The sequence below is a fragment of the Peromyscus leucopus genome, chromosome 7 (genome assembly GCF_004664715.2).
Source record: "Peromyscus leucopus breed LL Stock chromosome 7, UCI_PerLeu_2.1, whole genome shotgun sequence".
In the NCBI taxonomy this organism is placed as follows: domain Eukaryota; kingdom Metazoa; phylum Chordata; class Mammalia; order Rodentia; family Cricetidae; genus Peromyscus; species Peromyscus leucopus.
This window is the reverse complement of record NC_051069.1, coordinates 118,233,871-118,255,583: the sequence shown is the minus strand read 5'-3', so window position 1 is coordinate 118,255,583 and position 21,713 is coordinate 118,233,871. Positions and strand designations below refer to the sequence as shown.

Below are 21,713 nucleotides of genomic sequence, written 5' to 3'. Positions count from 1 at the left end.
AGCTGTACCAGAGGAAACCGAACCCCAAACCCTGTCGCAGACTGGATCGGACTCCGGGAAAATTCCCCAGACGGAGGGAATAGGGCCGCCTAGCACTGCGGGCGGACAGCCTCTGGAAGGGAGCTGGTGCGTCAAGGCAGGGTGGGACCGCTGAGAGGGAGGGGGCGGTGCCAGCAGTGGGCGGGGGCGGAGTCTCGGCAGGGGGCGAGGCGGAGCCTGCTGTGGGCGGGAGCGGAGTCAGACTCCCGGCAGAGAGCGAGGCGGAGCCAGCTGAGGGAGGGGGCGGAGTTTCGGCAGTGGGCGAGGCGGAGCCAGCTGTGGGTGGGGCGGAGTCTTGGCAGTGGGCGAGGCGGAGCCAGCTGTGGGTGGGGCCGGATTAGGCTCCTGGGAGTGGGCGGGGCGAGGCGGGAAAAGTTCCGGGAAGGCCGGTTGTCGCTCCCGCTACAGGCAGAAGTTCGAGGTGCTCGGGTCCCCAGGAAGGTCCACCGTCATGTCGTCTGGGAACGCAAGGTCTGGTAGACAGGACGGCACCCCGCGCGCGGCCGCCGCGCTCTGTAGCCTGTACCACGAGGCGGGCCAGCAGCTGCGGCGCTTACAGGATCAGCTGGCCGCGCGCGACGCCCTTATTGCGAGCCTCCGCACCCGCCTAGCGGCTCTGGAAGGGGACACGGCGCCGTCGCTCGTGGACGCGCTTCTGGATCAGGTGGAGCGCTTCCGTGAGCAGCTGCGGCGGCAGGAGGAAGGAGCCACCGAGACCCAGCTGCGCCAGGTGCGGGCCGGGCGGGCGGGCGCTGCTGCCCCGGGCGGCCTCGGGGACTTGCTGGAGGGTGGCACGGAGTCCAGTCCTGAGGGTCTCGCGGATCTGAGGGCGCGAGGATATGAGGCGTGTGGTGCGGGTCTGAAGAACGCGAGGTCCAGGGGCGTGGTCGTCTAAGGGGCGCGCGGGGGTCTAAAGGGAGCTGGGTTGTGGGAGGCACGAGTTCCTGAGGCTCGGGGATCTGAGGCGCAGGGAACATTGAGGGGTTGAGGTCTGAGGGGCAAGAGTCTGGGGACTCCAGGGTTCTGAGAGGTTCGAGATTCATTTGTAGGCGGGAGGGATGTATCGCACAGAGCTGAACAGGCGTCTCTGGGGCACAAGGTTCTGGTGAACATCAGGGTGTTAGGGGTACGGACATTTGAGAAGAACCGGGTCCTCAGGGGCTCAGGTTATGAACAGTTCTGAGGAACATATAGTGAAGGTAAGTTTGGGACTGACCCCCAGGGTCTCTCGACTTTGAGGAACACTGTTGAGGGAAACTTGCTCATGAAGTTCTGTGTGGTGGATCTGAGGAACAGGAGGGACCCTGGAGTGCAGGTATCTGTGGAGCGTGAGGTACTGAGGTAGTCTTGGACACATGGTTCTGTTGGTAGTGAGCTTCTCCAATCTGTGCTCCTGAACCCAAAAGGGTGCGTAGCTGTTTTCATCACTGATCTATTGCTTTGAAGAGACATCATGACCAAGGCAACTCTTATAAAAGAAAGTATTTCATTGGGGGCTTGCTTACAGTTGCAGAGGGGTTAGTCCATTATCATCATGGTGGGGAGTATGGCAGCTCCAAAGAAGGCATGGTGCTGGAGTAGCCGCTGAGAGCTACATTCTGATCCCCAGGCAGAGAGAGACACTGGGCCTGGTGTGGGTTTTTGAAACTTGAAAGCCCACCCCCCAGTGACACAGTTCCTCCACCAAAGCCACACCTCCTAATCCTTCTCAAATAGTGCCACTCTTTGATGACTAAGCATGCAAATACATGAGCCTGTGGGGGCCATTCTTATTCAAACCACCACAGTGGGACACCAGGTTTGAAGGAGAGTTCTGAGCAGGGCTGGTGTTCAGGGTTGGGTGGGTGCAGGGTTCGGAGGGACCTAGAGGGTCTGAAGGACATATAGGCATTGCTTTTTGAGGAGTGTGTATAGGTTCCAGTGTGTGTTTGTGTTGGGTTATGAGAGTGCAGTGCAGGTTTTGGGGTATTGTGTTCTGGGGTTCTGTGTTAGGGAGGTCTTCTGTGGAACATAGGTTTCGGAACTTGTGTGGGACCCGCCCTGGACCTGAGAGATGCATAGGGTTCCAGGGATGGAGCTCTGAGAGAGATGACACACAGTTTGGATTGGTGGCTTTTAGTATTCTATTGGAAGAAGTGACAGGAAGAGTCTGCTAAGTGTCTGATAATCTGTAAATTCTTTGGTCCTCCTTGTCATTTGGTTTTATTTGGTTTCTGTGAGATATCATAAGCTCACAAAACTGAAGCAAGGGAATGTTTCCCCTACACATGTTATTTGTAAATCTGACACCCTCCTCCATGTTTGGATGAATTCTGGCATGGCTATCCTGGTTTTTCCAGGAAAGAAAGTAAGCCTGAAAGAAGAGTAGCTGGCAAAAGATAGTTTGTTTCCAAGGTTTCACCCCTCACAGCTAGATTTCTTCCTTCTTTCCTTCCTTTTTCTGTCTTTCTTTCTCTTGCTGTTCTTCCAGAGGACCTGGGTTCTTTTTCCAGCACCCATGTCCAGTGGCTCACAACTACCTCAACTCCAGCTCTACACAACCTGCCGGTCTCTTCTGGTGCTTCCTCTGGCACCAATGGATACAAACACATACACATAAATAAACATAATAAAAAAGTAAATCTTTGGGGCTGGAGAGATGGCTCGGAGGTTACAAGCACTTGTTGTACTTGAAGAGGACCCAGGCTGGTTCCCAAACCCACATGGTGGCTCACAGCTATGTGTAACTCCAGTTCCAGGGGATCTGATGCCTTCTTCTGACCTCTACAGGCACCAGCCATACACGTGGTGCACATACATACATGTAGGAAAAACAATCACATACAATCACATGGCTTGTGCCGTCTTCACCCTGCTTCCAGGGCTACGTTGACTCTTGAGATCATCTATTTAAAGTACCAGGAGAAACCAGATGTCTCCCTGCTCCAGTTCTCCCTCTTTCTGGAAGGAGGGTTATAAAATACAGCCAAAGGGAAATATAAAGCTCACCTGGTCTGTGCCACTAATTTAGAGTACAGAGTGGAGATCTGAAGACTCGCCAGAATTTGTCAGCAGAGTATCAGTAGGGTAAGGGAGCTCCCCATAATCTGAACAGAACTACACTTGCAGTCTAGTGGCCATTGGTGTTCAGTGCAGAAGCATCCACACGAAGCAACTGGGACTTACTTGTAGCTCTCTAGAGGCCCCAGACAGAACCAGTCTGTGGTCCCAGTATTACTGGTACTACATCCTCTGACATACAGGTTTTGTTCAGGGATTTTAAGAATTATTTGCAATTTTATTTAGGAAATTTTGTTAACATTGTGGTGACTTTAAATATTATTACAAAACTATTGCATGGCTTCTCAGTCTGCCAAAACAAATTGATTAATGCATTAGCAGTAGACATACGTATCAAAAATTACCCTGTTAAAATAACTGAATAAGCCAGGCTATGGTGGCACACATCTTTAATCCTAGAACTCAGGAGGCAGAGGCAGGTGGATCTCTGTGAGTTCAAGGCCAGCCTGGTCTACAGAGTGAGTTCTAGGACAGCCAGGGCTACACAGAGAAACCCTGTCCTGAAAAACAAACAAACAAAACCCAAAAATAACAACAATGAAAAAACCAAACCAAACCAACCCCCCCCCCCAAAGCTCTGAACAGTCTTGTTCATTTTCATTTCAGTGTTGTTGTTTTTTCTATGATGTAGCTTCTTTGGTTATGTGGTTTGCAGAGGTATGCACAGGATAAGGCTAAAGTAACTAATATAATAGATTAGTTGTTAATGTAATACATTCTATGACTACATACTAGTAACTTTCTTAGTTATTTTTCTGTTGCTGTGAAGAGATACCATGATCAAGACAACTTATAAATGAAATAATTTAATTGGGGGCTTGCTTACAGTTTCAAGGGTGAGTCCATAACCGTCATGGGGGGCAGAGAGGCAGCAGGCAGGCAAGGTGCTGAGCAGTAGCTGAGAGCTTACATCTGATCCACAGGCAGGTGACAGAGAAAGAGACTGGGCTTGGTGAAGGGATAAAGGCACTCCCCCCCCCCCACCTCAGTGACTGGTACACCTACCTTTTCCAACAAAGCCATACCTCTCATTCTTTCCCAGAACAGTTTCACCAATGAAGGACCAAGTATTCAAATCTATGAGCCTATGGGGGCCATTCTCATTCAGACCTCCACAGTAACTAATGCAATGCATTCTACAATGACAGTTATATATGAGCACAATGTTGGCAAATGTCAAAGAGGCTATGTGCTTGTCAAATCAATGCAAATACGGTAGCACTCTTAAATTTTTATTATCTTTTTCTTACCTCTTATTGCCATTAAATTCTGCTAGTGAATGCAACATTGTTATGCTTCAAATCATTGTTCTTCATCTGTAATAAAGGAAAGTAACTGCAACTGGCCTTAATTTTAAAATCAAATAATGTGGGTCTAGAAAGATGCTCAGTAATTAAGAGTACATACTGCTCTTGCAGAGGACCCAAGATTGGATCACAGCATCAAGAGGCTTACAAGTTCCTGTAACTCCAGCTCCGAGGGATTCAACATCCTCTTCTGACCTCCATAGTAACCTGAATGCACTCACATACAGATACATACAATAAAAATAAAAAGCCACTCTGGGGAGTGGTAGCACACACCACTGATCCCAGCACTTGGGAGGCAAAAGCAGGTGGATCTCTTTGAGTTTGAGGCTAGCGTGGTCTACTTGAAAAACCAATAAATAAAAATAAAAAGCTGGGCCTGGTGGCACATGTGGTTAATCCCAGCACCCCGACAGCAGAGGCAGGTGGATCTTTGTGAGTTTGAGACTAGCCTGGTCTACACAGTGAGTTCTAGCCAGAGCTTGATAGTGAGACTGTCTCTAAAGTCTCCTCCCCCCCCCCCACTGCAAAAAGAAGCCAAAATAGAGTTCCAGGACAGCCAGGGCTACACAGAGTAACTTCTGTCTTGGGAAAAGGAAAAAGAAAAGCCAAAATAAATGTATAAATAAATAAAGTCTAAAAGAACAAAGGAAATAGGGTTGTCAAGATGGCCCAACAGGTAAAGGCAGTTGCCACCAAGCCTGATGACCTGAGCTGATCCCCAGAACTTGTGTGGTAGAAGAGACCAGAGCCCTGTAAGTTGACCTCCACATTCATACTAAGGCATACAGGCTTTTGTGGTCTCTCTGTCTCTGTCTCTGTCTCTCTTTCTCTCACAAACTAATTAATAAATAAACACAATTCTTTTTACTTTTAATTTTTATTTTTTATTTGAGACAGGGCTTCATTGTGTAACAGCCGTGGCTGTCCTGGAACTTGCTCTGTAGACCAGGCTGGCCTCCAAACTATAGAGATCTGCCTGCCTCTGCTTTCTGAGTGCTTGGATTAAAGGAGTGTACTACCACAACCACCATCACCACCAGGCATAAACACAATTTTTAAAGAAAAAAAAAAATAGCAATGTGAAACAATTGATTAGTTACATGTATCTTTCACTAAAGAAATGGTTAACATGATTATTTCCATATGTAGTAAAATATATTGTGATTATAGGGAACTGATTCAACAAGATTGTATACAAATTTAGATTTCCAAGGGAGCATGCTTTATACTTCCTAGAAAGCAAATACAGTGTGTGTGTGTGGGGAAATCTCCCAAGCAAATGACAAGGGACGGGAGACCACAGGTAATCAAATCTGCACAGCATTAGGAACATCAAACAACATACAGCTTCTATAATAGTTGCCTTGGGATTTGATTCAGAATTCCAATGGAGGACCAGAGTAATACACAGTATGCTCATAGTCCCAGGCACTCAGGAGGCTGAGGCAGGAGGATCACAATTTTGAGGTTAGTTTGGACTGTATAGCAAGGCTTTGTCAAAACCAAAAAAAGTTAAAAGAAAAAAATATCCAATGGAAGTCAAAGCCAGGATAAATTCTTCAAAGGGGAATTACCACAAAGGTCTCTTGCTAAAATGCTAACATCAAAGAAAACCATACCTTTAGTAGTTAAGATGCCATGAAAAGGAATTTTCTTTCCTTGTGATATCTGGGATTTCTCCACTAGTCCAAGAGTTGGTTTTCCTGGATCCCTTTTCCATTATATATGACAGAAAGCTTTTTGAAGATTCCAGATGTGTCCTAGAATGTCCATATGTAAAAACTGTACCTTGAATGGTTCAAATATGCCAACAGGATGTATTAGATCATAAACAACTATGAAGCTGTTTCAAATGTCCTATAACAGCTAGGAATATTATTGGTTCTGAGCTAGTGTAGTGGCACACTCATTTAACCCCAACACTTAGTATGCTGAGGCAGGAGTTGAGTTTGAGATAGCCTGAGCTACGTAGCAAGGCAATCTCAAATACACACACACACACACACACACACACACACACACACACACACGAGCAAGATATTAATGACTTTTCTGTGGATACAAAAGTGATAGAAAAGATTAAACTAAAAATGATCAGCATATGTTTGTTGATGGTGATTTGAAGAGGGCCAAGAGGAGTTGAAAATGTTTCTGGTGGTACAGGGTCAAGGGCCACATCTGGTAGTGGCCTTGCCAGGATCCCAAGTTGGCCAAGGGAGTGTGCATACAAGGAATGTGTCTGTAATTTTTAATTTTTTAAAAAAGATTTTAATTTTTTTTAAAGATTTATTTCATGTATGTGTGTCTGTATGCATGTATGTGCACCATATACCTGCTTGGTGCCGATAGAGTCCAGAAGAGGGCAGCAGATCCCATGGAGCTGGAGTTACACATGGTTGTGAGCTATCTGATGTGTGCCCTGGGAACTAAACCTGGGTCCTGTGCAAGAGCAGCAAGTGCTCTTAACCACTGAGCCATCTCTCTAGCCTGATAATATTTTTATTTTTAAAACATGTATGTATGTGTTTGTGTGTCCTGTGAGTGTCAGTGTTGGTGAAGTCCAGAATAGGGTTCAGATTCTCTGGAGCTGGAGTTACAGGCTTTTGTCAGCTCCACCACGTGGATGCTGGGCACTGAACTCATCTTCTGTGAGAGCAGTATGTGCTCTTAACTTTGGAGCCATTTCTCCAGCCCCTGTAATTTTTAATTTTTAAAGATCATTTTGATGACTTAGTAGTTCATGAAAGTGAATGTTTTTTTGCTTACCCATCAGTCAGTTTTGTGAGGGGAGGGTGTTTCAATCATGGATTGTGGGAGAACAGAGGTTTATTACCTCTACCACCCCCAGAAGCCCTTTGTTCATTGAAGTAACAAGGCAGGTGTAAAACCACAGAAGCAACTGGACATTAAAGTGTACGCCGTTTATTCCCAGCACTGGAAAGGCTGAGGCAGGGGGACCCCTGTGAGTTCTAGGCCAGGCTGGTCTACGTACTGAGACCCTGTCTAAACAAACAAACAAACAAAAACCCCACCTACAGTAGAAAGCACTTGGTCTGTTAGATTGCTTTCATTGATGGCCACATCAGCTACAGGGACACTAGATCAGAAGGCTCTGAGGGCTTCCACAGAGAAAACTGAAGGGTAGGGGTGTGGAGGAACTGAGAAAAAAAAGCCAGTGTGTCTGGATGAGGCTGTAGCTTGTCCTCATGGCATCCGGAGTGGGACTTGAGACTTTATCCCATCTGCAACTTGAGGCCTGAGACTTCTTCCAGATAAGATTTTCGGGTTAATGGTGCTATTCACCACATGGCCTGTGACTATACAGCTGCATCCTGTTACCCTGGAAACTGGCCTCCTTTCCTTCCAATTTTTCTCTGCCTGTTTTGCTACCCTGTATAGAGCAGCTGTTCTCAACCTGAGTCACAACCCCTTTGGCAAACCTCTGTCTCCAAAGATATTTACATTGCAATTCATAATAGTAGCGAAATTATAGTTATGAAGCAGCAGTGAAAATAATTTTATGGTTGGGGGTTACCACAGCATGAGGAACTGTATTAAATAAACAGTCTCAGCATTAGGAAGGTTGAGGACCACTGGTATAGAGTGAAAGACTTTGTCTCAAAACAATCAACAAACAAAAAAATACCAAATAGTATACATGTTTTTATGATTTAAAAAATCCAGGGGCTGGTGAGCTGGCTCAGTGCAAACCTGGCAACCTGTTTGACCCCTGGAACTCAGGGTAGTAGGAAAGAGCCAACTCCTGAAAGTTGTCCTCTGATTTCTACATGTGCGCCATGCACGTATGCACTCACGCACACCATACACACATACATGCACCAATTATGATAAAATTATAAAGAGAGAGTAATAACTCAAGTTTGTCTTTATCCCATGGTTGGTGTTTCATTTATCATGGTGACAGGTCCTAGGGATATAAGATAGAGGCTGCATCCTTTACCACCTCCTCCTGCTTGAAGTGGCTTAGGCTTATCCCTGGCTTGTGTGAGTCTGTTTCTTCATCTGTAGAGTGGACTGGTCCAGACTGCTTCACCTCCACCATGTACTGTTTATGTTTGAGGATTCTTTGAAAATGGGAAAGCACAAAGACCAGGTAGTTAAAAATGGTCATCTTGGCTTTGCACTTTGCACTACTTGGTAGTGTAGTATGTGCAAGTAGCCCTATCACTCAGGAGGCTGAGCTTGGGCTCAGGATTCAACTCCAGTCTGCTGAGCAAACTAGAGATAGTTTTTTTTTTTTTTTAATTATTTATATGTATGGATGTTTTGTCTGCATGGATGTCTGTGCACCATGTGCATATCTGGTGTCTGCAAAGGCCAGAACAGGGTGTCAGATTCCCTGGAACTGGAATTACAGACCATGGTGAGGGGCCATATGGGTTAAGGAATTGAACCAGGGTCCTCTGGAAGATCATTCAATACTCTTAACTGCTGAGCCATCTCTCCACCCCCAGAAAAAGTCTTAAAACAAAGTAAAACAAAATTGCCACTTAAGGACCTGCAGTCCCAGCATATTGGAAGCCCGAGGCAGGAAGACTACCATGAGTTTGAGGCTAGCCTGAGCAACAGAGAGAGACCATGTGTGAAAAAACCAAAATGATGATTATTTTAGGCTGGCCTGGAAGTCATTATGTAGAACAGGCTGGCTTAAACTCTTGGCAGTCCTCCTGCCTCAGCTTCCCAAGTGCTAGGATTTACAGACATGAGCTATTACATCCAGCTTCCCCAACCCCCTTTTTTGTAAAGTAGTAATTAGAATTTCAGGCTATATTAGTTTTCTAAACAAAGTACCACAAATGGTGAACTTGAAGCAACAGAAATGTAACATTTTCACAGCCCTAGAGGTCAGAAGCACCAGATCAAGGTGTCTCTGCTCTCTGGAGATTCTGGGGAAAGGTTCTTCTTCACTTCTCCTGCTTCTGGTGGTGGCTGCCAGCCCTTAGTTCCATGCCTCATAGGTGCTACACTCCAGTCTTTGTCTTCACATGGCCTTCTCGTCTGAGTACATCTGTCTAAAGTTCCTTCTTAGAGGTACAGCAGTGGTTAGATTAGGGATAATCCTAATTCAGTATGACCTCACTTGAACTAATGATATCTATAAATACTCTCTTTTTCTGTTCCTTTTTTTCTTTTTGGTTTTTCGAGACAGGGTTTCTCAGTGTAGCCTTGGCTGTCCTGGAGCTCACTCTATAGAACTCTTAGAGATCCACCTGCCTCTGCCTTCCGAGTGCTGGGATTAAAGGCATGCACCACCATCACCTAGCTACAAATATTCTATTTCTATTAATTAATTTTTTTGTTGTTTTGACACAGGATCTCACTATGTAGCCCTGGTTGGTCTGGAACTCATTAAGTAGACCAGGCTAGCCTCAGACTCACAGATATCTACCTGATTCTGTTTCTCAAGTGTTGGGATTAAACGTATGTACTGCCACACCTGGCTGTTACTAATTTTAAATGAAGTTTGAAGTATTGAAAGATAAAAAACTCTAAAGTTAGCCAGGCGGTGGTGGCGCATGCCTTTAATCTCAGCACTCGGGAGGCAGAGCCAGGCGGATCTCTGTGAGTTCGAGGCCAGCCTGGTCTACAAAGTGAGTTCCAGGAAAGGCGCAAAACTACACAGAGAAACCCTGTCTCAAAAAACCAAAAAAACAAAAACAAAAACAAAACAAAACTCTAAAGTTAATTGTAGCAGGCTTTCTTTTTGGCTACCACTCAGCTCTCAAATCATGACACGGGCACTTATTATTAGTTATGAATGCTCAGATTTACACACATATATATGCTAGCTCTTATAACTTAAATTAACCTGTTTCTCTTCATCTACATTTTGTCTCAGGGCTTTTTATCTTTCTCCCATTCTGTATGTCTTACTCCATCCATGTCTTGCTGGCTGGCAGCTACCTGGCTGGCTGGCCCCGGGTGTCTCCCCCTCTTTCTCTCTCGTTCTCTCTTCTCCTTCTCTTCTCTCTTGAGCCTAGAGCCTCCTTCTACTTACCCTCTCTCTGCTCACCAGCCCTGCCTGTCTCTCTACTGTCTATCTATTGGCCGTTCACCTTTTAACTAGACCAATCGGGTGCCTTAGGCAGGCAAAGCATTACATCTTTACATCGTTAAACAAATGTAACATCAACAAACGTGACACAGTGATACATCTTTACATAGTTAATCTTCCACAACAGTTAACTGTATTATTATCTCAAAAGCCTGCCTTCAGGGTGAGTGTTATCTAGGGACACATTATCCTTGCTAGATTTTCCTTTGTTTTTATCACATTTGCTTCTCCTGCCACCCCCATGTAGTCCAGACTGGCCTCAAATTTGCTATGTAGTAGAGGATGGCCTTGAACTTCTTGTTCTCCTACCTCTACTTCCCAAGTGCTGGGATTGCTGTGCTTGGGTTTGAACATTTGCTTTTTAACATTGTTTTATTTAATCAAGCTGTGCTTTAATTTTCCCAACTATTGAACCTGCCTGTCTTCCTTTCTGTTTTTAGTTAGGGTCTCTCTGGCTGGCCTCAAATTCTTGATCCTCCTGCCTCAGCCTCCCCACTGCTAGGATTATAGGCATGTGTCACCACACCCATCTAAACTGTGCTTTGAAATTATTTTCTGTTTAGGAAGTTGAGAGACTTACTGAGCGGCTAGAAGAAAAAGAGAGAGAGATGAAGCAGCTGATGAGCCAGCCTCAGCATGAGCGAGAGAAGGAAGTCGTCTTGCTTCGGAAAAGTGTGGCAGAGAAGGAACAAGCCAGGGCTGCCAGCGACATTCTGTGCCGCTCCTTGGCTGATGAGACCCACCAACTACGCAGGACATTGGCTGCCACTGCCCACATGTGCCAGCATCTGGCCAAACGTCTGGATGAGCGACAGCATGCACAGGGAGACACTGGGGAGGAAAGCCCTGATGAGGTAGGCAGTATAACTAAATCAAGTGGGGACTGATGGGCAAGAGTCATTGCCTGCCATTCTCTAAGACTTCTGTGCAACCACTAAGGTCTAGGGTGCCACAGAACCCATTCTGTTCTCATCAAGGAGATAAGCTTGCTTCTCCAGCGAGATCTGATGGAGCGTGTGACAGGAAGCTGAGTGGCCTGCCTCCCCAACTCCCAGCATTGTCTCTAGCTGATCCTGCACACAAGTGGGGATGGTACTTTGGTCTTTTCTGCCACTGAGGATAGGAAGGAAGAGTTGGGGGTAAAGGGGCTGCCCGCAGGAAGTGTTGTCACACGTATATTCGACAAACAAAGAAACTGAGGCAGAGCTAGGTGATACTGCTAAGGAGGAGCAATGCCTCCACATGCCACATGTGCAGAGTCCAGGCCTAAAGCTGCTGGGAGATCCATGAGTGCCAGCCTTTTGCAGACTCCATGTATCTGAGTGGTAAGAGTTGATCCAACCACAAGCCTCATGAAGAGCCGGAACTTCTGTTGCCAGCAACATGGCCTGCCATAAGCTAGGAGACCTGCCACCCTCAGGGCTACAGCTTCTTCATTATCACATGACAATGAACATCTTCGTGCCTCAAAACTATGAACCCCATGTAGACACTGTGTGAGGTGGACAGCAAATGATGACAGAGGAACCAGAAGCCAGAAGGGCCAGGTTGCAGTAGGGACCCAAGAAGAGCCCTCTTAGCCTCCAGGCCCGGCCAGTTTGGTGGAGGAGAGGAGCACGACCAAGGTTCTGGCATCCAGGAGGTAGTCATGGGGAAGAGGTGCATCTCGCAAACCAGAGGGTTCCTGGACAGGAATAGCAGGTGACGGATGGGACCAAGACTCAATATGGGTCAGGTACTCGGCATGGTACCTTATTTCCTACTGCCAGGTGGTGCTGATGTGTGTGGAGCTGACAGAGAAACAGGTACCTATGGCACACCTTGCCTCAGTTACCAGTGGGTGTATTTGTGACTTTTCTGTTCCTACAATACTAACAGAAACAAGCTCAGGGAGGGTTTCAGTCCAACATGCTGGGGACGGCATGGCCACATTCATAGTAATGGGAACTTGTGACAGAGGATCCTCACATCATGGCAGACCAGGAAGCGCATGGAGAGATAGAGATAGACAAAGAGACAGAGAGACAATGAGACCCTGGAATTAGGGGCGGGGTATCAGCTTCAAAGGCCTGCCCTTAGTGACTTACTTCTGACTGCTGGGTTACACTTCATAAAATTTCTATAGCCTCTACAAATGGCACTATCACCTGGGGGTCAAGCTTTCAAACTAGGAGCCTTGGGGAACAGTTCTGATTCCGATTATAACAGTGGACCAGGCTGTCTACATCTCATGTACACTGTCCCACACAGAGCCTCTAGGTCACACCCCTTTCTAGGCAGTTCTGTGAGGCTACAGTGGTGTTCATGAGACCATGTGTGTTCTGAGGAAAGGGGACATATAACTACCAGCAGCTTCTCTAACATGTGGAGAAACTTGGTCAGGAACCATCCATCTCAGCTGGATTTCACAAAAAGATCACCCAAGAAGGAACACAGTTGTATTTGTTGCTGGGTAGGAGGTGGTGGGTGCTCTTGTCCAAGTTTGTATCACTGTAACATTCCCTTTGAGGATCTTGAAGTAGCCTCACACTGTGATCAGCCTGAGGTGGGTGCTGGATTGTGGCAGACAGGCCCTCATGTCTCTTCAGTCAGTATCACTTCTCAGCCCTGGTCTTGGCTGAGTCATCTGGGGCTTCCCAGCAGACTGGGTTAGGACATGCACTTCCTGTCATTCAAGGGGAATTCTTAAAGCTAATGTCAGTGATTTACAGTCCTCTGTACTGTTCAGTGCCTGGAATTTCTGGGGGTACAAAGTATACCCCAGAAAAGTTTTAATTGATTTTACAGCTGGGTCAGTTAGCTGCTAATAGGGGTTAGTTTGGGGTGTGGCTTCTGTGAGTGAATGCCCCAATTCTGACCCTGTGTGAAGCACAAGTTAGGTTGTCCCTCATCCAGATTAGTTCGCTTGTCTATAGTCTGTCTTGACTCTGGAGGAGGTAAAATTGATCTGTGCAGGCCCATATCTGGGACCTGGAAAGCCTCCTGGATCCTGGGGGTGGTCTGTCTCTGTTAGTAAAATTATGTTCCTGTCCTCCTCATTGCCTGTGATGGATGATAAGCCCTGGCACTGTAAAGATTTTGCTACAGCTGGTGTGCTCATTGCTTTAGACTTGACAACAATAGAATGTTTAGGTCCAGAATACTTAAAATCCTCTCTGCCAAGGCTGTCTCCTGGCCTCCCTCAGTCGGGAGTGGGTCTAGGAGGAGCTGGATTTGCAAAGTCCCTTTTTGTATGTTTTACTTCTCCTTCAAGTGAGGAGTCACCACCTCCTACGCCGCAGCTGCAGCGACAGTCTGTGGCCTCAGCCTCTGGCTCTAACTTCTTCTCCTTTTCTGTACGTCATACACACACAGTGACATGACTTCTCTTTGTCTTCCTTATGCAGCTAGGGCATACAAGCAGGAATGCTTCTGGCAAGAATGTTATTGAGAAGTTACAGGAAGAGAATCGACTATTAAAACAGAAGGTGACTCATGTGAGTATCTAACATTGAAGAGGAGTATTAACCCTGACAAATGGCAAATGAAGCTTTTTCTTTTCTTTTTTTGTTTTTTCAAGACAGGGGTTCTCTGTGTCGTTTTGGTGTGTGTCCCCTGGATCTCGCTCTGTAGACCAGGCTGGCTTCGAACTCACAGAGATCTGCCTGCCTCTGCCTCCCAAGTGCTTGGATTAAAGGCATGTGCCACCATCACCTGGCTGGGAAGTAGTTTTTAAGGCAGGAAAATTACACTGCGTTCATATCTGTTTAAGACCCTTAATATGGATGTTACTCTAATGTATCAGGATTCCCCGGTAGGCTTAGAACTCTCTTTATACAAAGGAAAGGGAAAGGGAAAGGGAGGCAGTTTCATAAATCATTGCTGATAATCCCAGTTCCATGCTGGCTTGAGCAAACAAGTCTTCCGGTTCTGTCTTTTCAGGTAGAAGACCTCAATGCCAAGTGGCAGCGTTACGATGCCAGTAGGGACGAATATGTGAAGGGGTTACATGCTCAGCTAAAGAGGCGGCAGGTCCCTCATGAGCCTGAGCTGATGAAGAAGGAGATTTCCAGGCTTAACAGACAGTTGGAGGAGAAAATAAACGACTGTGCAGAAGCCACACAGGAGCTGGCAGCTGTGAAGATGGCCCGGGACACTGCGCTGGAGCGAGTGCAGATGCTAGAGCAGCAGGTGTCCTGGGGTCTGGGCAGGACCGGCAGGGATGTTGGCCCACACCACAGGCAGTGGCCCTAGTCTTGGGACAGCCTAGGCTGAAGGCTTGGTGTCTGTGGGTGGGATACAGTCATGGAGTAGTGGGAGAAGCCAGTTAAGGGTTTTTTCCTTCCTTAAATAGAAATGAACATTCTGTCTTTTCTCAGATTCTTGCTTACAAGGATGACTTCAAATCAGAAAGGGCAGATCGGGAACGAGCTCATAGTAGGATTCAAGAACTGGAAGAAAAGGTCATGTCTTTGATGTCCCAAGCATCCCAGAGACAGGTAAGAACACAAGAGAATTTCTCCCCCCATTAGAATTAGTAATTTTTATTATGAATTTTGAACCTCTGTCTGCAAAGATGTATTGGCTGACAATACTGTTAGTGATGGGCCCTTCCCAGCTCTGGACAGAGCAACCTCTCCTGGGCCTAGGGTATAGCCATAGTTCTCTGTGGTACTGTATTTAGCTGTGGAGGTTGCCATGGTGGCCTGCGTTGGTAAAGGCTAGTTGTCTTCAGGGCCTTTCCTGTTTCCCTGCTTATTGTTGCCATGCAGTGTAAGTATATCCCAGGCCCCAGGTGCTTTATGGGTACTTCTGTAAGTGTCTGTCCTCTTGTGAGGCAGAGACCCTAGTTCCTATCTTGCAGAGGTGTGACCCAGGCCCCAAGCACTAAATGAGGTAGTCCTCCAGGATAGCCAGTGGGCCTGTTGCCTGCCACCTCTGTTTTTAGTGGTGGTGTATGTTGTCAGTGGAAGTCTCTCAGGATGAAAGCTGGACATGCGTGCCTTTACCTCTCCTCCCTGGATAGATTCATGCTCTGCAAATTCCCAGGGAAGGTTTGTTACTTTGGCCACTTAGTGTCCATGCATCTTCTGTGCTGGGGTAAGCACTGGGCTCCCCTCAGAGAACTTCCTGCCCTGACATAGCTTGGATAAGAGAGGAGCCTCTGGAAATCAGAGAGAAGGCAGGAGTGACTTTGAAATTGCCCTTCCCAATAAGATGTGAGAGGAACTGAGGATCTGTGAAGGCCGCCCACACTGTTCTGTTATGAACAGCTGCCAGACCTCATCAGCCTCTGCCTCCCTTCCTCTGCACCAGGGCACAGGGTCCTGGTAGTTCCCTTGAGCTAAATTCACAACAGGGGGCTGGGTACAAGCACCAGTTCTAACGAATGGAAGGATTTTGTTGGAAACCTGTGCCCCTCCCTAAGTCCAGCCAACAGGGTGGTGTCAGAGGGGTTCAGCAGTCAGAGGACCCTCCCCAGAGCCTTTGTGTTCTTTTGGCATCATATAATGGACTGTGGGTGTTTCCTATCCCGTTCTAGATCAGGCTTGTTCAGGGTGCTGTGGCCATAGGAGGCTATTCTCCTAGAGCACCAGGACTGCAGGCATAGGACAGAATCCTCTCTGTCCCATGGGCAGGAATGGGGATATTTTCTAACATGACTGGGGGTTCACTGGCTCCTTTGTGCTTTTAGATTGTGAGGTCACTAAAGGTGCAGTCGTGACGGCCTCTTAGGCAGCCTTTCAGGGATGTGCCAGAGGAGCGAACACACCAGTTCTAGGCCTGCCAAGCCAGGTTCTCTAAGGGATTCCTGATCAGCCCCAAGGGCTAGATTTCTGGTGGGGACCAGGGCTTTTGCATTAGCTGTGGCCCCTCAAGCTTGTCCCACCCAAGGGGGACAACCACATGATAGCAGTGCTGAAGTATGAGTGCGAAGACATTATCTCTGAAAAAAGTCCACTTTCAATGTAAAGCACCAAGACCAGTAGCAATGGGCATTACTGCCCACAGTGCTTTGTGGCATTTGTTTAGAGCATATGTGCCAGGCCATGTCAAGGGTGCACTCATGGCTGCCACTGTAGGTCTTTTGAGTGTCTAGCACCTCAAATTACATTGAGGTACGGTGGGACTTAGTTTGCCTGCTCCCTGGCTAATGCCCTGATGCCTATACTACCCCGAGCTTTGTTTCTCTCACTCTGGTGGTAGTGGGGCATGGCAGCAGGGTCACTTCCTTCAGTGACTATCCTAAGGCTGAGGGCTTCAATCAGACCTTCCAGTTCATGGATGGGGAGAAAACTCCACTCAGGCCTGTCCTTTCATGAAATGAGCAAGTACCTATAGGATCTCTTGAGTTGTTCACTCAGTACCTTTATCTAGACAGCAAGCAGCATTAGGATTTGAGGAATGAGGTCCTCCAGTTTAAGCTTTTAGAAACTCCAGAGAGCCAAGTAAAACACCTTGATTCTTGATCTTTGTTCCACACTACTTGGAGAAACTCTTGCAGTATGTGGACTGAGACCTGATGTTTGGAAGTGAAGCATTGTGGTATAGCAAGAAGCAAGGCAATGGGATTTAAATTCTACTCTGCGACAGATACTGTCTCTAGTTGTTAGAACCTAGGGTCAGGCTTTGTGACTTCTAGCATGGTGTATAGTAAACTGACATTTGACTTCTCAGCAGGACTCCAGGGAGCCAGGACCCTGTCGGATTCATACGGGGAACAAAACTGCCAAGTACTTAGAGATGGATGCACTGGAGCATGTGGCACCTGGTGGATGGAGGCCTGAGCCTGGGTCCCAACAGATGGAACTTCCTGCAGAGGGTGGGCATATCTGCATAGCCCATAGAGGTCAGGGTGACCTTCAGTGCCCTCACTGCCTATGGTGCTTCAGTGATGAGCAAGGCGAGGCATTCCTCAGGCACCTGTCTGAGTGCTGCCAATGAGCCAGAGCCACCATGCCCATTGTGGCCCTAACCAGCAGAGCTGCTCTAAGGGGTTGGGTAGGTGTCCTCACACTGTCCTCATCTCAGTATGTTACATTCTGATGGAATCTAGGGTCCACGATGGGCAGGGGCACTCATACGTCATTTTTGTTTTGTTTTGTTTGGCAATGGGTCAGACTGGGCCAGAGGGAACTATTGGCAGAGCAGAAGGAAGAGATGGGAGCAGGGGCAGCAAGTGGGTATCAGTCTTGTCTCTCACATGGAGTTTGGACCCCAGCTGTTGATTCAAAGTTGCAAACCATCTGGTGTGGGAGTATCCAGAGGCCTGCTTGCACCTAGAGTTGTGTTGCTTGCTGGAAGGAGAAGGTGCTGTGGGAGCAGGGTGTCCTCTCCATCCTGTAGTACAGTGAGGTGTCTCTCAGTCTGATCTGTGCTGCACTAGTTGCCAGTACACTAGCACCTTCCTGGACACAGCAGGGTCACAGGGGTGCACCCAGTACCATCACCTTGCAATAACACTTGTATTTCCAGAAGTGAAGCACCTTTATTTCCTCATCATTTACTTTTATTTTATTATTTTTTTTTATAATAAATGGACTTACTACTGTGTTGCTCTAAGTGTTGGGCTGGATGTGTGCAGGGATGATTGGTGTTTTCTGGCTGCTTAGGAAAGACCACTAGTAAGGAGAAACATGCCTGCTGTCTTCCCCAATTCAGAGGTGTGAAGGATAGCCCTGCTTGCTAAGGCTTCACGAGCAGAGGCTGCCTTTGGAGTTGAGGAATGAAGTCTACCAATTTAGGGTTTTCACCCTTAGAAACTTCAGAGAACCAGGTAAAATCCTGTAACCCCTGACCTATGTTCCACACTACCTGGAGAAACTCTAGGATATGTGGACTGAAACCTGATGTTTGAAGGAAATGGGAAATGGGAAACTGGCCATCCTTTGACAGAAGCAAGAAGCTGAGTTTGAGTTTGGAACTCTGATACTCACTTTTTTTTTTTTTTTAAGTACAGAATTGTTACAGTATTCAGGCAAGAGGTCATTGGATAGGGTGATGTTATGAGCCACATAAGTGCTGGGTACTAGCCCAGTGCTTTGCCTTGGGACTCTTCAGTCCTGTCCCAGGACATAAAGGAAAGTGTAGGTATGAAGTAGGAGGCAGGCCATACTGACAATGTATAAGGACTGCTAAGCCAGGGCAGCATGTGATTGTGTCATGGTGTGTCAAATGATAAGACAAGGGGGGAGCTGTGTGCTAAAAGACTGTGCTGTGCTAAGGGTTTGCCATGTATTAATTCCATCCTTGTAACAGTTTTAGAAGGCTGTATCATTCTCATCACAGGTTATGGTGGTATTTTATTTGTACTGAAATATGATTTTATTTGTATGTTAATAAATTAAGTTGCCTGGGGGTCAGAGCTAATAGCAAGCCATAGCAGAAGCCAGGCAGTGGTGGCACACGCCTTTAATCCCAGCACTTGGGAGGCAGAGCTAGGCAGATCTCTGTGTGTTCAAGGGTACAGCCAGCATGGAGGCACACGCCTTTAATCTCAGTACCAACCATAGAAGACCTGGAGGTCTGTATAGACAGGCAGTGACGAGGAGGTCATGTGGTTGGGTTTACAACCAATGAGAAGGCAGAACAGAAAGTCAATAAAAAGACAGAGACACAGGAAGTAGGTCTCTTTCAGAGGGGAAGGACAGCAGCAGCAGTGAAGGGTAAAACGGTTTTTAAGCTCTTAGCTATTGCTCTGACCTCTCGGGCTTTCAACTCTGCATTTGGCTCTGTGTTTCTATTTTAATAAGACTGTTACATCTACAACAGGTAAAGAAGATGAGGTACCAAGGGGCTAAGTCACTTCACCAAGATCACAGGATTAAATGGCAGAACTCATATTGAAGACCAGGCATGGAGTGGAGTTGGCCCAAGAATGTGTCTACATGTATTCCAGGTAGCAGAGCTGGAGGGCTAGGGATGCCCAAGGAGCCCAGTTGATGCCACCTAGATTTCCAGATTTGAGACAGAGTCACAGAATTGATTTTGCTTTGGAATGGTTATTTTCTTGCTATCTTCCCACTCCTCCTGTGTGAAATGGGAATGTTTACACTGTGTCATTATATATTGGAAGTATATAGCCAGTCTTTTGATTTATAAGGGTTCATAGAGCACCCTGAGTCTCAGAAGAGACATTGGACTTTGGAACAGTGTTGGGACTGTTAAAGACTGGGAGGAAACCAGTCATGAACCAAGGTAAAGCTTATTGGTGCTTGTGAGATTTCCAGCATCGTCAGAAGCTTCAAATTCAGGGTGAGGGACTACATTTCACTCCAGTTTAGGTCCACAGCTTCTCTGGAAGTTGCATATCTTACAACAGCTTCAGTGAACGATGCAGACCCAAAGTAGGGTGCTGATCTGAAGTAAGACCCATTGGCACTTGGGGAATTCCAGAACTCACAGCAAAAGCTGAAGACCCATGCAGGAGGCACCAGCTGACACAGGACAAATACCTGATCCAAATAGGAAGACTTGAGATAGAGCCTCTGGCCCTAAATACCAACCTCACAAAGGGAAATGACACCTCAACTTTACTACAACTTAGTTCTCTCCCGAGCATTGTAAATGCCATCACTGAATATATAAAGGAGATTTAAATATAAAAACAACAAAAATAGAAAAGAAATAAAAATTTAACCAACATATTAATTCCAGATGGGTAAGTCCTAGCACAAAAACAACATGAAAAGCCAAGATAATATGTCTTCCTTTTAAAGATTATTAATTCCATACTGGCTCCTAAATGGGAATACTTTCTTAGAACTTCCAGACAAAAGAATTAAAAATAATTATAACTGTGTTCAAACAGCTTAAAGAATACATGAATGCACTCTGAGAGAACGAATACAAAGACCTAACTGAAATAATTTAAGTCATTCTAAGAAATGAACATTGACTTCAATAAAAAGAACTGCTGAAGAAAAACCAGGCTGAGGGGCTGGAGATGGCGCAGAGGTTAAGAGCACTGACTGCTCTTCCAGAGGTCCTGAGTTCAATTCCCAGCAACCACATGGCGGCTCACAACCATCTGTAATAAGATCTGGCACCCTCTTCTGTATACATAATAAATAAATATTTAAAAACAAAAACAAAAATCAGGCTGAAATGATGCTGGAAATGAAAAACCCAGTAAGCCAAATTAAAAGCTCAGTGGAATCTTCACCAACAGAATGGATCATGTAGGAGAGTATTAGGGCTGGAACATATATAAGGATTGGATCAAACAGCTAAAGTCAATGAGAAATTTTTTTAAAAGGTGAACAGAATATGTGAAAGCTTTGGGATACCATAAAAACACTAAATCTTTGAATTATGAGCATAGAATAACACACCAACCATAAAAAATATAAATAATATTTTTTAAAAATTATTTTATGTGTGTGGGTATTTTCCCTGTATCTCTGTGTATCATGTATGTGCTCGGTGCTCATAGAAGCCAGAACAGGGCATTGGATGCCCTGGAACTGGAATTACAGACAGTTGTGAGTCACAATGAGATCAAATCCTGGTCATCTGAAAGAGAAGCCAGTGCTCTTAAGGCCTAAGCCTTAAAGCTTCATAAAGAAAATATTTTCAATAAAATAGAATTTTTCAAATCTAGAGAAAGAGATGCCAAGTTAGATACAAGAATCCTACAGAATATCAAATAGGATAAGAAGATAAGCTCCTGACAATATAGTTTAGTTAGAACACAAAAACACAGGTCAAAGAAAGGGTACTGCAAGCTGCAAAAGACAAGGGTCAAATCACCTATAAAGGCAGGCCCATCAGAATAATACCTGATTATTTTGCAGACATACATTTTAAAGCCAGAAGGGCCTAAAAAATGTATTCTGAAATACAGCTCTGAAAGAATGTAACTGTAAAATGAGATTATTTTACTCCAGCAAAACTATTAAAATTGAAGGAAATATAAAAAACTTTCCATGTTAAAAAGTTTAAAATAATTTATGACCACTAGGGCAGCTCTACAGAAGATAATGGAAGGAATATTCTGGTCTCAAGAGAAGTATAAAAATGATAAAAGTGTCATAGGACTAAATATTCATAAGAGGTAAAGATAAACATGAAATCAACAGCTGGACGGTGGTGGTGCACGCCTTTAATCCCAGCACTTGGGAGGCAGAGGCAGGAGGATCTAAATTCGGGGCCAGCCTGGGCTACAGAGTGAGTTCCAGGACAGGTTCCAAAGCTACACAGAGAGACCCTGTCTCGAAAAACCCAAAAACAAAAACATGAAATCAACA

The 21,713-nt window shown here is 46.0% G+C and overlaps 1 protein-coding gene across 5 annotated transcripts; it reads left to right on the top strand.

Moving 5' to 3' along the window:
- The first annotated feature begins 393 nt into the window (after positions 1-393).
- On the top strand, positions 394-20,468 carry Tnip2 (TNFAIP3 interacting protein 2). Of its 5 annotated transcripts, none has more exons than XR_003734642.2 (7): positions 394-769; positions 11,049-11,339; positions 13,872-13,961; positions 14,407-14,655; positions 14,844-14,963; positions 17,143-17,466; positions 19,237-19,321. XR_003734642.2 is itself a non-coding variant. In XM_037208169.1 (7 exons), exons 1-7 carry the CDS (start codon positions 491-493, stop codon positions 19,263-19,265), a joined length of 1,203 nt encoding a protein of 400 aa, XP_037064064.1. In that variant the 5' UTR covers positions 394-490; the 3' UTR covers positions 19,266-20,468. The 5 variants fall into 5 exon arrangements, 4 of the variants coding, with proteins under 4 accessions (XP_037064064.1, XP_028726633.1, XP_028726632.1 ...); XM_037208169.1 differs by having other exon boundaries at positions 17,143-17,287; positions 19,237-20,468; XM_028870800.2 differs by lacking the exon at positions 17,143-17,466 and having other exon boundaries at positions 19,237-20,468.
- Positions 20,469-21,713: the final 1,245 nt, after the last annotated feature.